The sequence below is a fragment of the Tachyglossus aculeatus genome, chromosome 15 (genome assembly GCF_015852505.1).
Source record: "Tachyglossus aculeatus isolate mTacAcu1 chromosome 15, mTacAcu1.pri, whole genome shotgun sequence".
In the NCBI taxonomy this organism is placed as follows: Eukaryota; Metazoa; Chordata; class Mammalia; order Monotremata; family Tachyglossidae; genus Tachyglossus; species Tachyglossus aculeatus.
In genome coordinates, this window is record NC_052080.1 from 9,890,505 (window position 1) to 9,903,034 (window position 12,530).

The 12,530-nt window shown below is 45.6% G+C and overlaps 1 protein-coding gene across 4 annotated transcripts in view; it reads right to left on the reverse strand.

Moving 5' to 3' along the window:
• Window positions 1–552: 552 nt before the first annotated feature.
• TBL1X (transducin beta like 1 X-linked) overlaps window positions 553–12,530 on the reverse strand; it is a 219,934-nt gene continuing 207,956 nt past the window's right edge. For all 4 annotated transcript variants that reach the window (XM_038757106.1, XM_038757107.1, XM_038757108.1 and 1 more), the window contains 6 exons: window positions 11,519–11,640; window positions 8,501–8,575; window positions 7,427–7,554; window positions 6,293–6,458; window positions 5,506–5,607; window positions 553–3,754 (listed from right to left, as the gene is read on the reverse strand). In XM_038757106.1, the coding sequence (XP_038613034.1) occupies window positions 3,728–3,754; window positions 5,506–5,607; window positions 6,293–6,458; window positions 7,427–7,554; window positions 8,501–8,575; window positions 11,519–11,640 (620 nt within the window). In that variant the 3' untranslated portion in view covers window positions 553–3,727. The remainder of the gene's footprint in view (window positions 3,755–5,505; window positions 5,608–6,292; window positions 6,459–7,426; window positions 7,555–8,500; window positions 8,576–11,518; window positions 11,641–12,530) is intronic.

A 12,530-nucleotide genomic window follows, 5' to 3' on the forward strand; every position in this document is an offset into this window, starting at 1 on the left:
CTCTGTCTCCCCCTTTTAGACTGTGAGCCCACTGTTTGGTAGGGACTGTCTCTATATGTTGCCAACTTGTACTTCCCAAGCGCTTAGTACAGTGCTCTGCACACAGTAAGTGCTCAATAAATATGATTGATTGATTGATTCATGCTGATGTCTGAAATCCATCAGCTGGAGCCTGTTCAAAGTATCCCTCCTCCAAACCAGGTTATTTCACTTAGCGCCACCCTCCCATCACCTCCTGTCCTTACCCCCAGCCATCACTGAAGTGGGAGTGATCTCATCACGCCACGTTTCATGCATACAGACTTTAAAGGAAAGAGATAATAGTTTTGATCAAAACGAAGCCAATTCTCCAAATCTCAGGATCTCCAAGTTTACCTAAATTCAGCTCCTATCTTTTCTGATGTGTACACCGTGACTCCTCAACTGGGACGCTGTTGTGATTGTCTTCATCTTATTCATTATACTCCGGGATGCCACTGACTCACCAACTGCCCCCTTGGGGATGCAGAGATTGGTGCTGGAGGAGGAATAAGGACCATATGCAAAGAGTTCTCTAATATCAAAATATAGCAATTTATTCAAGACACTGAATATATCTGTTGATTCTCTCCTTGAAACAAATGAGCTACGACACACAAGGTGATTCTTGAGAATGTGTGGGTGGCTGAAGGGGAAAAGAAAACAGGGGTCGATGTTACCTTAACTGAACCTGGGAAATGCTGACAGAGAACTAAGTCTGGCTGCAAGTCTGACACAGACAATAAAAACTGCAGAAGCCAGAATTCAAAACTTCAGTGAGTGGCTGAAAGAACATTTCTGCATTGGACAAGAAGCACAGTTCCCTCCCCCCTGAGGAAAAAAAAAGGAAAAAAAAAGGCAGCAAAACAAGGATATTAAAAAAAAAAGACACAAAGAAGGGAGGGGGAAAAAATAAGAGAAAGCCAACCCTTACATTTGACAAAGTGCACGTCACTTGGCTCTAATATGATCTATTTTTTTTCAAAGACAAATCAAAAGGAACGCCCTACAATGAGCATGGGGTTAGTGCGTGTCAACCCTGAAATGCCAAGCCTCTTTTCATCCCTGGTTGCCCAGTGCTTTCTGGATAAAGATGCAGTCCCCTTTCTCACACTGAGCTCCGGCTAATTTGTACATGGCTCAAAACACCAGCTGAAGACAGTCACTTTAGCACAGCTGCACTGTGTAGGTCCACAAAATTACAGTTCAGCTCTGTGGTTGTCTGTCCAAATTCATGTTTCTTGGACTTTTCAGAACAGTAAACACTGCTTAAGCGTGGAATCAGGTTTACCAGTTGGATTGACCACATTCTTGAGCATGACCCTGGATGCTTATATTCATGGGAAGCATATCTGCTGGGCTCTCCAAGAATCCCTCTTCCTTACCCTGTCCCAGGAGAGGTCACTGACCTAGTGGGAACACAGCATTCAGGAAGGGCTGCCATCTTTGGCTGCTGCCACTGCCAAGTCCTCCAGATTTTGCTCTCTGATTTGGAACTTTTGGAGCTTCCTTTCTCTGAAGGGCAAATTGGAAAAGGTGTGGGAAGGGTTGATTTTTTTTTAGAGCTCACCTACCCTGCACCACATTCCCACACACCAATTGTGGAGGACACTTCGAAGGGGGCAGACAAGCCACACCCTGGGCTAGGAGAGCCAGAACCTCACGCAATGGTTCCCATGGGATCCAAGGTGGCCCCAAGATAGATACTGAACACCACCCAGCCTGCAGACTTCAGTCTGGAGCTTCGACCTCACGCTGCTAGCCGCTCCTGGAAGTACTGACTGAAGGACTGAGTCATCGTAACCTTCGGCTTGCAGTTCTTCCTGGACAGAGTTACAGCTTACACTTCCCACCTGACCAAGTGCCTTCCCTGCAGCCCGTGTGAAAACAGGCCAGGGCAGGGCTGAGACAGCGGTGTCTCTCAATATCATCTGCCCAGAGAAATCAGAGCATTCTGGGACACAGAGCGGGACCATGGGCATCACCTAGGGTAGCCCATACCCTCCAGGCGAGAGGCAGGACCCAATCTCACCTCATAAGAACCAGCCAGTTTGAGTCCAGACAAAATTGGGCTCAACTTTTCAAACAGGAGTAAAGACCTATTTTTTCCAAAAGAAACATCTTCCCCTTACTTTCCAAGAGTGGAAACGCTATCAAGAGCGGAAGAGGGTGTTAAACAAATCCTACCTACTTGATCTTCAGGACTGATAGATATTCACTCATTTTAGTGACTGTTTCACCTCTGCCTTTGAGCCTTTGCAAATCTGTCTTTGCTATGACCTGTCCAGGTGAGATGACAAAAGATATTTGCAAAACAATAATGAATAGCAGTAGAATTCAAGCTGCCCTCTGAGTGGTAGTTTCTACTTCCGTGGGCAAAATATGAATCCGGGGATATTTCTACAGGTTAGAATGCACCTATTATTTCACTGATTTACTGTTAGCTACTCAGGGAAATGGGAAACTCAAAAATGAATACTGTCCTCAGTATCAAAATGCTCTGATGGCTTTTTCAAAGAAGCCCCATGCAAAATCTGCAGTGAGGGAAATCGGGTGATAGTCACCCAGACCTCATTTTTCCTCTAGAATTTCATGAGGCAAAGGGGAGAATAGGGAGACTGCATCTTTAGGAACCTCAGACTCCACCTGTGTGTGTTTATTTGACATGAATCATACAAATCTGCCTAGGTCTGCTGGCAATTTCGCTTTTTAAAATTGTCTCCAACATAAAAAATATTTTTTTTTATTTTTCAAAAATATTCCAGATTCTTTCTCTTATAAGTCATCTTTCTCCTGTAAAAAGTTTCCCTGGACCTGCATTCTTATATAAAGCACTTATTACACAAGTCATTGAAAGTGCCTTAGCGACGCTGAAGATCTGAAGCATGGAGAATGGAAATAAAAGGAAACTGGGGGGAGGGAGAAGCATATGGGGAGTGAGAGACGGTGAGGGGAAGAAAGAAAGCTGTCTGTCAAACATTTTGTCATCATGTCCACCTGTCTGCATCTATTCTGGGCATCCTGAAACAAAGGGGAAAAAAAGAAGAGAAAAACAGGAAAAAGAAAAAAAAAAGGCAAAACAAAACAGTAAAGAAAAAAAACAAAACAAAACACCCAAACAGTTCCAATCTAAGCCTGGAGATTCCTAGCTGATAGAAAAACCACTGAACAAAAAGGACCCTAGAAAATAGAAAGAGTTGTGATTACAAAGTTGCGCGTTTTATCAGTATAAACTGGTCTTAAACGTCCTTTGGGAGAGGAAGTGTAGTGTCCAAATTGGAAGGAAAAAACCCAGCGCCAAAAGGAGGAGGGTTTGTTTTCCCTTTTGGTTTCTCACAGCGTTTTGCTATTTCTTTTTGTTTGTTTTTGGCACAGCTTTTTTGTTTGTTTTGATTTTTTTTCAGCCATCAGAGCGAGTTCTCAGATGCAAACCAAACAGTGCGTGTGTCTAGCTGGTGGCTTCATGCTTTCCAAGGCTGATTGTTCCAGTTGGAAACCATCCTGTCCCCTGTGATGTGACTGTGGTTTTTACTCCATGATGAAGATTACAGAAAGATACTAGGCTCCCGTGGCCAGGGAGGGTTGGTTTCATTGTACACTCTAACTGGATTCAAGTTCGTACAGTTTTGGAGCTGTTAAGATTGTTTTTGAAGAGTGCCCACACATTCACTGCTGGTCCATTTAAAATTTCTTCTAAAACGCTTTGCTGCTACTTCCGCAGATCTAGAACACAAACCTGTGGGAAGACGGTGGGGGTGGGGAGGAAGAGACATATATCGTGATTTGGAAACAACTGTGGTACATTCCGAACCTGAATCTGAAAATCAATTTTCAAATGCAAACGGGTAAGCCACTTCAGTGATGACCGCTCTTCCAGGGGCCCTGGGTTTGTTTGCTCACCCTCCTCACAGTGGGGCATTAGAGGATCTGCTTATTTGTCTGGAAAGCCTTCAAGCTCTGGAATGGCTCTGAGGCCCCTCTAGATTCTGGGGCCGAGACCTTAATCCTCACACTGCCTGGGCGACAGGCTGGAAGAATCTTAACATTAAAGCCAACAGGTCTAAAACAGGCCTCCTCATCTTCCCTAGTATGGTTCCTCTTTCTCATGGTCCCTTCCTGGCCAAGAATGCCACAAGCCTCCCTGTCCTGCAAGTTTACAACCTTGGATAGTCTCGACTTTTTCTCCTTCACCTCGCCACCAGTTCGAAACTGATATGGACTCTTGTTTAACTCTTTTTGTAACAATGCTTCATGACTCTGTCCCTAATTTCACAACTTGGAATCAGTGCTGTGGATTATTTGGAAACGTCCTGCAGCCCGTGCCTCTAACCTTTTCCCTGTTCAGTCTACTCTCCTTATAGTCACAAGAGGGTCCAATCTCCTCTCCCCAAGGACAGCCATGATTTCCCTGCTGCTTCTCATGTAAAAAAAGTCCAGGAAGATCTCCTCAAAGATTCCCTAGCTACTTGGCCCTGTCCTCTTATCCCACTACAAACCAAACTGTGTTCTGGGTTCCTCCCAAGGAAGTCCCTCCTGACTCTTTTTCCTCACACTCACGGCTCCCACCTTTCCCCCTACCCAGAACATCCTCCCAAACAGCGTTTCCAGAGAACAGCCCTTTCCTCCTTCACAGCCCCTCCAGAAACCTGCTTTCTCCATGAAGACTTCTGTGCTGTGCTGGCTTGAATTTATTGGTTTCTTCTTAGTTTTTACTTTGCTATTCAGACGCAGGCTTATCTTCTTCATAATACGAGAAAGCCCACAGTGTCCAGTCCCATGCCAGTAGATATGCACTAAATAGTTATTGCTACTGACATTCATCTAATGCAGTAATCATGGCGGCAGCAGAAATTAGGGACAAAGCAAGTCAGCTGGTTTGAGAGCTGACAGGTAACTGGTTTGCAGGCTGAACTTCACAGTTTTTAGGGTGTGGCAATGGACAACACCAAGTCACATATAAACAGATTTCATGTGTGACAGACACCGAATATTTTCCAAGCTTCAAATCGCCCTTCTTCAACATTCCCAGAAATCTTTGGATATGTGTTTATTGCAGGGAAGGAGAAAGGGGCTTGAGGAGGAGATATTGTATTGCTTGGCTGTACAGAGCTGAGATGTCAAATATCTTCAATTAACAGGTATAAATGCAGTAGCTAACCGAGAGATTGTAGGCCAATACCTGAACGCTGATATATGGGCACAGGTGAGCAGGCACACACACACACACACCCCAAGATAATATTGGAGAGGTTTTCATGGCTGATGATAGACATAGCAAATGGAACTAACCCTATATGCAAAGCTTCTCCGTAAACACACCCAGACATCTATTGGCTCTACCTGATGTGCTCTCTAGGCCAAGTCTCGATGAGGAGGATGGAAATCAAGCATGCTGGGAACTCTGCCCACATGGCTCTGATAGCCAGCCTCCCTTTCTCCCCGCCTCCCAAGAGCAACGATGAGAATTAGTGAAGGGAGGATGCTTACGGATCCGTCGGATGCACTGGCTCCCACTTTGTCTCCTCGAGCATTCCAACACACTTCAAAGATCCCTCCTGTGCCTCTGTAGCTGTGTACTAGGGTCCCACTCTGCAAGACAGAGCAACGTTCTCATGTGAACCACAGTCCAACACTGAAAATACTGCATTTGGGAAAGGGTTTGCCCATGGGACGGAACCCAAGAGCTGAGTCCTTATTCTGGCAGGATGAAAATATGGATTGTTTTAAGGAAAAAAAGTATTTGGAACAGGAAGCTTGCAGCCGCTCACGCAAACCGACAGAAGTAATTCAAGATGGAGAAACCACAACATCCGCCTTGCATTTTAAAATGAATACGACCCAGAAAATGCAAACATTTGGCTAGAGAATGGAGGGCAATGGTGGGGGAAGTTGCCCTCCACAGCTTTTGAGCTGGACTTTCAGCCTTTCTCATTGCAGGTCTCAGAAAAGAGCTTCCAGTCAAGGCTGAAAGGATCTGAAATGGTGGGGTTTTAGCCTGTTGGCTCTTGGAAGCTTGTTCTGTCTCAGGCCACTTCCTCTTAAGTCCCCACCGCCTCTAGGCGCCTACTCTCAAAATAAAGCATAAGCACCGATGATTATATTGCTGAGAGCTCTAGCTTTAGTTCAGTGGGCAGACAAGCCAACTGTGTGCTTGTTAAATCTTCCCTGAAGGTTCATCACAGGCCTAATAAAACCTTCATTTTCCCCTCCCCACTGCCCCCTGACCCACAAACACTGCATTTATATTTCATTTCTAACAGAACTAGGAGCTTACTTGGGTGTTCCAGATGTGGACACATTTATCAAATGAGCCACTGGCCAGGTATTTTCCATCAGGGCTGAAAGCTACACTGTAGACAGGCTCTTGATGCTTGGTTAGTGTATGGATGCAAACTCCTCGTTCAACATCCCACAGGCGGACAGTTGAATCGAATGAAGCGCTAGAAACGAGGACGAGAAGGAGAGTGAAATGGTGATGACCTCCTGGAGAAGGTTGCGGGTTTGCAGCCTGGCTAACTCTTGCTTTGTTTTCTGGGTTGCCCTCTGGAGCAAGACATTTGATCTCTTGAGGTTTGGAGTTTGCTCAGGGGCCCGTAGAAGGATTCTTGCAGTACCGTGAAGCCAAGACTACTCCTGAGCTCCTGAAGCAGCAACCTCCCTGATCTGCCATGGGCAAGAATGGGGGTGGGTTCCTACTGACACAGCCTTACCTGTGTGCGCACACATCAGGCACGGGTAGCAGGGTGGCCTAGTGGAAAGAGCACAGGCCTGGGAGTTAGAGGGCTTGTGTTCTAATCTCGGTTCTGCCACCAGCCTGCTGTGGGACCTTTGTCAAGTCACTTATAACTTCTCTGGGCCTCAGTTTCCTCACCTGTAAAATGGGGCTTCAAAAACCAGTTCTCCCTCTACTTAGATCATCAGCCCCATATGGGATAGGGACTGAGTCCCACCAGGTTAACTTGTATTTACCCAGGGCTCAGTACAGTGCTCAGCACAGTGCTTAACAAATGCCATAATTATTATTATTAGTTGTAGTAATAGGTAGTATCTAATCTTGCCATTCTGTGGATGAAATTTATCTTCTAAGAACAGAAGGCCTCTTTTCACATCCCCAACATATACAAGGGGGCTTCTTTAGAAAATGTCTCATTTATTGCTAGATCTCCCATTCCAATCAGTCATGCATCTAATGCTCCAATGTCAAATGTCAGGATAAGCAGTTGTACTGTTTACTGGCTTGTGACTTTTTGGTGGTTAGGGAAAACAACTTTGCAGTTACCACAGAGTGGCGTGTCCAAAAACCCTTGGTAAGTCCAAATTAGGCTGATGCAAGAGGCTTTCTGTCCAGTCAATCAATGGTAATTACTGAGCGCTTTCCCAACTGTAGAGCACTGTTGTTTGGTCTTACCTCGCTAACATAATGTTGGAGTTTGGATTGCTGGTGCCTGGGCCCGTGGGACTCCACTTGATGGTATAGATCTCTTTGCTGTGAGCTTGAAGGTCGTGGACGCAGGTATCTTGCTTCATACTCCAAATCTGAAAGTCGATCACGGGAAAAATGAGAACTTTGTCTTTGCTCTTTTCATGCCCATGTCCTGCCCCACTTATCATCGGTTCTCTTAACTGACATTTGGTCACCTCTCTCCCAAGGGGCTTTCCCTGATTAAGCCGTCTTATGCCCAGCCCCGTCTCCCCTCTGTGTCATCTATGCATTTGGATTTATAACCTTTGGGCAATTGATTCCACCCTGTACTCAAACCCACAGCAATGAAGTACACATTTTAAAATTATACATTATAAATGTTTTTTTTCTATTAATGTCTGTCTCCCTCTCTAGACTAAACTCATTATGGTCACAGGGAACATGTCTGCCAACTCTGTTGTACTGTAGTCTCCCAAGAAATAAGTGGTGTTTCTGCTTAACAAGTGCTCAAGAAATACCACAGACTGATTACAGTGCTCTGCAACAGTAAGCGCTCGATAAATACCACTGATAGATTTATTTCCTCTCCTGAGGAAAATTCTCTCTCACTCTCAATCATCCCATATTCCCAAAGGAGAGAACGGAGTCTAGCCCATAGAGCCTAAGGCGTGGTGATCAGTGGGCTCAGGGTTTTGATTCTCTACAGCCACAACAATAAATCCCCCTGAGGGGGGGATGCAAGAACATATGAAAACAAAATACATTTTGCTACATACATTTGGATGAAAGAAGAAAAAAATGAAAGCTGAAGAGGCAGGTTAGTGGCAGTCTTTTCTCTAACAGATTTCTTTGGAAGAAATACAGCATTAGAGTGTTGACTCAAAGTGTTGGGTTTTGGCTTTTCAGAAAGAGGTCACTTTAGGGAAGTGGGGAGTCTATCTTTTGGAAAACAATAAAAGCACTTTCCTCCTGGCTAATTTTGCTACCAAGATGCCCTATTTAACACCGGAGAAAGAAAAGGAATCTGCTACTGTGTTTTGGGGGTCCATTTTTAATTACCTTTAATGTCATGTCATCGGAACAGGATGCTAACAGCATGCCGGAAGGATCCCATTTGATTGCATTTACCTCATTCTAAAACACAACACATTTTTTTTTTTAGAAAAAATAAAAACAAGTGACTTTGTCAAGCCTCTGCTACACAGCAGAGGGCACTCTAGCTTTTCTTTAGGGAAGCACACGGACTGATTTTAATCTACCATCCATGATTCCCAAAATTCTCACTGAGCAAGAAGGAAGCAGAGGGCGTCTCATTCTGTTTGCCTGTTTTCACACACACTATCTCTCTTTCTCCCCCGCCTCACCCAGTCCTTCTCACACACAAATTCTGTACCTACACCACATCACCCAACTGATAAGTTTTGGTACTCATAAAGGAGGGAGTCTCAGTCTCCTTTGCCGGCTCCTCCTCCCCCTCCCATCCCATTACTGTAGGGGTTCCCCAAGGGTCAGTTCTTGGTCCCCTTCTGTTCTCTATCTACACTCACTCTTGGTGAACTCATTCACTCCCATGGCTTCAACTATCATCTCTACGCTGATGACACCCTATATCTCTGCCCCTACTCTCTCTCCCTCCCTTCAGGATCATGTCTCTTCCTGCCTTCAGGACATCTTCATCTGGATGTCTGCCCACCATCTAAAACTCAATATGTTCAAGACTGAACTCCTTATCTTCCCTCCCAAGCCCTGCCCTCTCCCTGACTTTCCTGTCAATGTAGACGGCACTACCATCCTTCCTGTCTCACAAGCCCTCAACCTTGGTGTCGTCCTCGACTCCTCTCTCTCGTTCACCCCACACATCCAATCTGTCATCAAAACCTGCCAGTCTCATCTCCACAACATCGCCAAGATCCGCCCTTTCCTCTCCATCCGAACCGCTACCTTACTGGTTCAATCTCTCATCCTGGATTACTGCATCAGCTTTCTCTCTGATCTCCCATCCTCCTGCCTCTCCCCACTTCAGTCTATACTTTGCTGCCCAGATTATCTTTTTGCAGAAACACTCTGGGCATGTTACTCCCCTCCTCAAAAATCTCCAGTAGCTGCCTGTCAACCTAAGAATCAAGCAAAAACTCCTCACTCTCGGCTTCAAGGCTGTCCATCACCTCGTTCCCTCCTACCTCACCTCCCTTCTCTCCTTCTACAGCCCAGCCCGCATCCTCTGCTCCTCTGCTGCTAACGTTTTCACCGTACCTCGTTCTCGCCTGTCCCGCCGTCGACCCCCGGCCCACGCCCTTCCCCTAGCCTGGAATGCCCTCCCTCCACATATCCGCCAAGCTAGCTCTCTTCCTCCCTTCAATGCCCTGAGAGCTCACCTCCTCCAGAAGGCCTTCCCAGACTGAGCCCCCCTTTTCCTCTCCTCTTCCCCACCCCCCCCGCCCTACCTCCTTCCCCTCCCCACAGCACTTGTATATATATTTGTACAGATTTATTACTCTATTTATTTTACTTGTACATATTTACTATTCTATTTATTTTGCTAATGATGTACATATAGCTTTAATTCTATCTGTTCTGACGATTTTGACACCTGTCTAAAACGTTTTGTTTTGTTGTCTGTCTCCCCCCTCTAGACTGTGAGCACGTTGTTGGGTAGGGACCGTCTTTATATGTTGCCGACTTGTACTTCCCAAGCGCTTAGTACAGTGTTCTGTACACAGAAAGCACTCAATAACTACGACTGAATGAATGAATGAAAAGGAGTACCTGCACATTATTCCCAAACTGTACTTAGATTAAAATGTATTTGCATACTCTTGCTTCATGTGGGGAAAAGCTGGGCATTAGGTGAGGAGGATGAGTGTGAGGTGGGTTCTGATAGTACTGGAACTAATTTAGTAATATTCATCACAGTAATGATAATCATCATCATCATAATAATATTTATGAAGTGTTCTCAATGTCCCAAGAAATGTTCTAGGTGCTGGGGGTAGGTACAAGACAATCAGAGCCAACACGGTCCCTGTCCTACATGGGATTCACAGTCTAAAGGGGAGGTAGAGTAGGTATTTTATGCCCATTTTACAGGTGCCACAGGAAAGTTAAGTGATGCGCTGAAGATTACACAGCAGGCAAATGATGGCATCAGTACTAAAACCTGGGTGTCCTGAGTCCCAGTATCTTTCCAGTAGTCCACACTGACCAGAGTTCTTTTGCTGACCAAGAGGTCTTAGAACCACCTTCCAAAGATGTCTGTGGCCTGAAGAGTTGCAAGCTGGATCACGTGTAGCCTATCACATCCTGCTGTCAAGCAACCACTCTCCCTCTCCTTCAATCACACCCCTCCTCCCTGACCTGCCTATCACACGTCCTGAACACCACATTTCCTCTGCCTCCAAAAATTCAGGGCCCAGTTTGTTGGATCTGCCCAAGAAAAGGGAGGCTTAGTGGAAAGAGCACAGGTCTGAGAGTCAGGGGACCTGACTTGTAGTCCTAGCTCCACCACTTGCTGCTTGTGACCTTGGGCAAGTCACTTAACTTGTCCAAGAATCAGCTGGGCTTAGTGGACAGAGCACAGACATGGGAGTCATAAGGACCTGGGTTCTAATTCCAACTATGCCACTTGGGCAAGTCACCTCACTTCTCTCTGACTCAGTTACCTCATCTGTAAAATGGGGATTAAGAGTCTGAGCCCCATGTGGGACAGAGGGCTGATTAACCTGATTAATTTAAATCTACCCCAGTGCTTAGAGCAGTGCCTGGAACATAGTAAGCAAGTACCACAATAATAATAATAACTATTATTATTAACTTCTCTGTGCCTCTGTTTCCTCAACTGTAAGTCGGCAATGATACAACTGGTCTCCCTTCCCCTTAGATTGTGAGCCCCACCTGGGTTAGGGGCTGTGTCCGATCTCATTATTTTGTCTCCAGCTCAGCATTTAGTAGAGTGTTTTGGCATACAGTAAGCACTTAAATACCATCATCATTATTATTAATATTATTATCATAAATATTCTTAAGCCTCAAAGGCTCTCAAACAACTGGAGAGAGAGATACTGGAGTCAGACTACTCACTGTGTGTCCTTGAAAGGTTTTGACAGGGCGATCACAGCCAAGTCTGCACACGTGAATACACATGTCAGTACTGCAGGAGGCAAAAGTAGTGTTGTTCTGCCAGTCCACATCCAAAGCAGGGGCTGTGGAGCATAAATGACAAGAGTCAGGTAGGAGCCTTTGGATAGGAATGCCTGCCCCAGCTTCCATGCTGAATCGTGAAGCTCTCAGTTCTATGGCAAAAATACCCGAGGGAGAAAGGAGGGCTGGGATGCATTTATTCTCAGTTACCAGGGGGCACAGCAGAACATTTTATTGTAATAACAAGTCTGACTCCCCCAGGAAAGCGGGCCGGAACCCAATGCGAGGAGGCTATTTTATAGGCCTGGGCACACGCAGCACTGTCCAAGGGGCACCTGGGGGCCAAACGGAGAGAGCGCATTAGAGATGAACCTGTTGCCGGCCACAGTTTCGCTCCTGAACCACAGCCCAACGGCACCGGTAAAAAAGACATGTGGTACCCTCCAATGGACACCACCACCGAGTTTAAGACTGGAAAGAAGGGAGCTTCGTGTCCTTTATGTGGCTCCTAGTGACTCAATTCTGGGCCCTCGGGAACCTTGGATGGGACAATTCATCTTATTACTGTTATTCTTGCATTTCACCAATTGGTACAGGATCGGGATTCCACTTGGCTCTGCCTAAACAAGTGTTTACCGCAAACATTTTTACCAGAAAACTCTTAGGGAATGGTTGGACACTGAGAGCTTATTTGGGCTCGCCGGGTTGTGTTACAGAGGAGCTTGTGTGCACACATATGGTGTCTGAACTACTGAGCGAGTCTTTCTTAATGCGAGGTTGTGCGAGAACACAACCCTTGTGTTGTTCATCCACTGGTTTCATCCTCCAAAAGACTGTAGTGCTTAAACAGTACTGCTGAACAGAACTAAATTCAATTAACCTACTCTGGCAATGAGAAAAGTTTAAAGTACTTTTTCCCCAAGTGAATAAGCAAACTTTTTCAGCTGTCGCT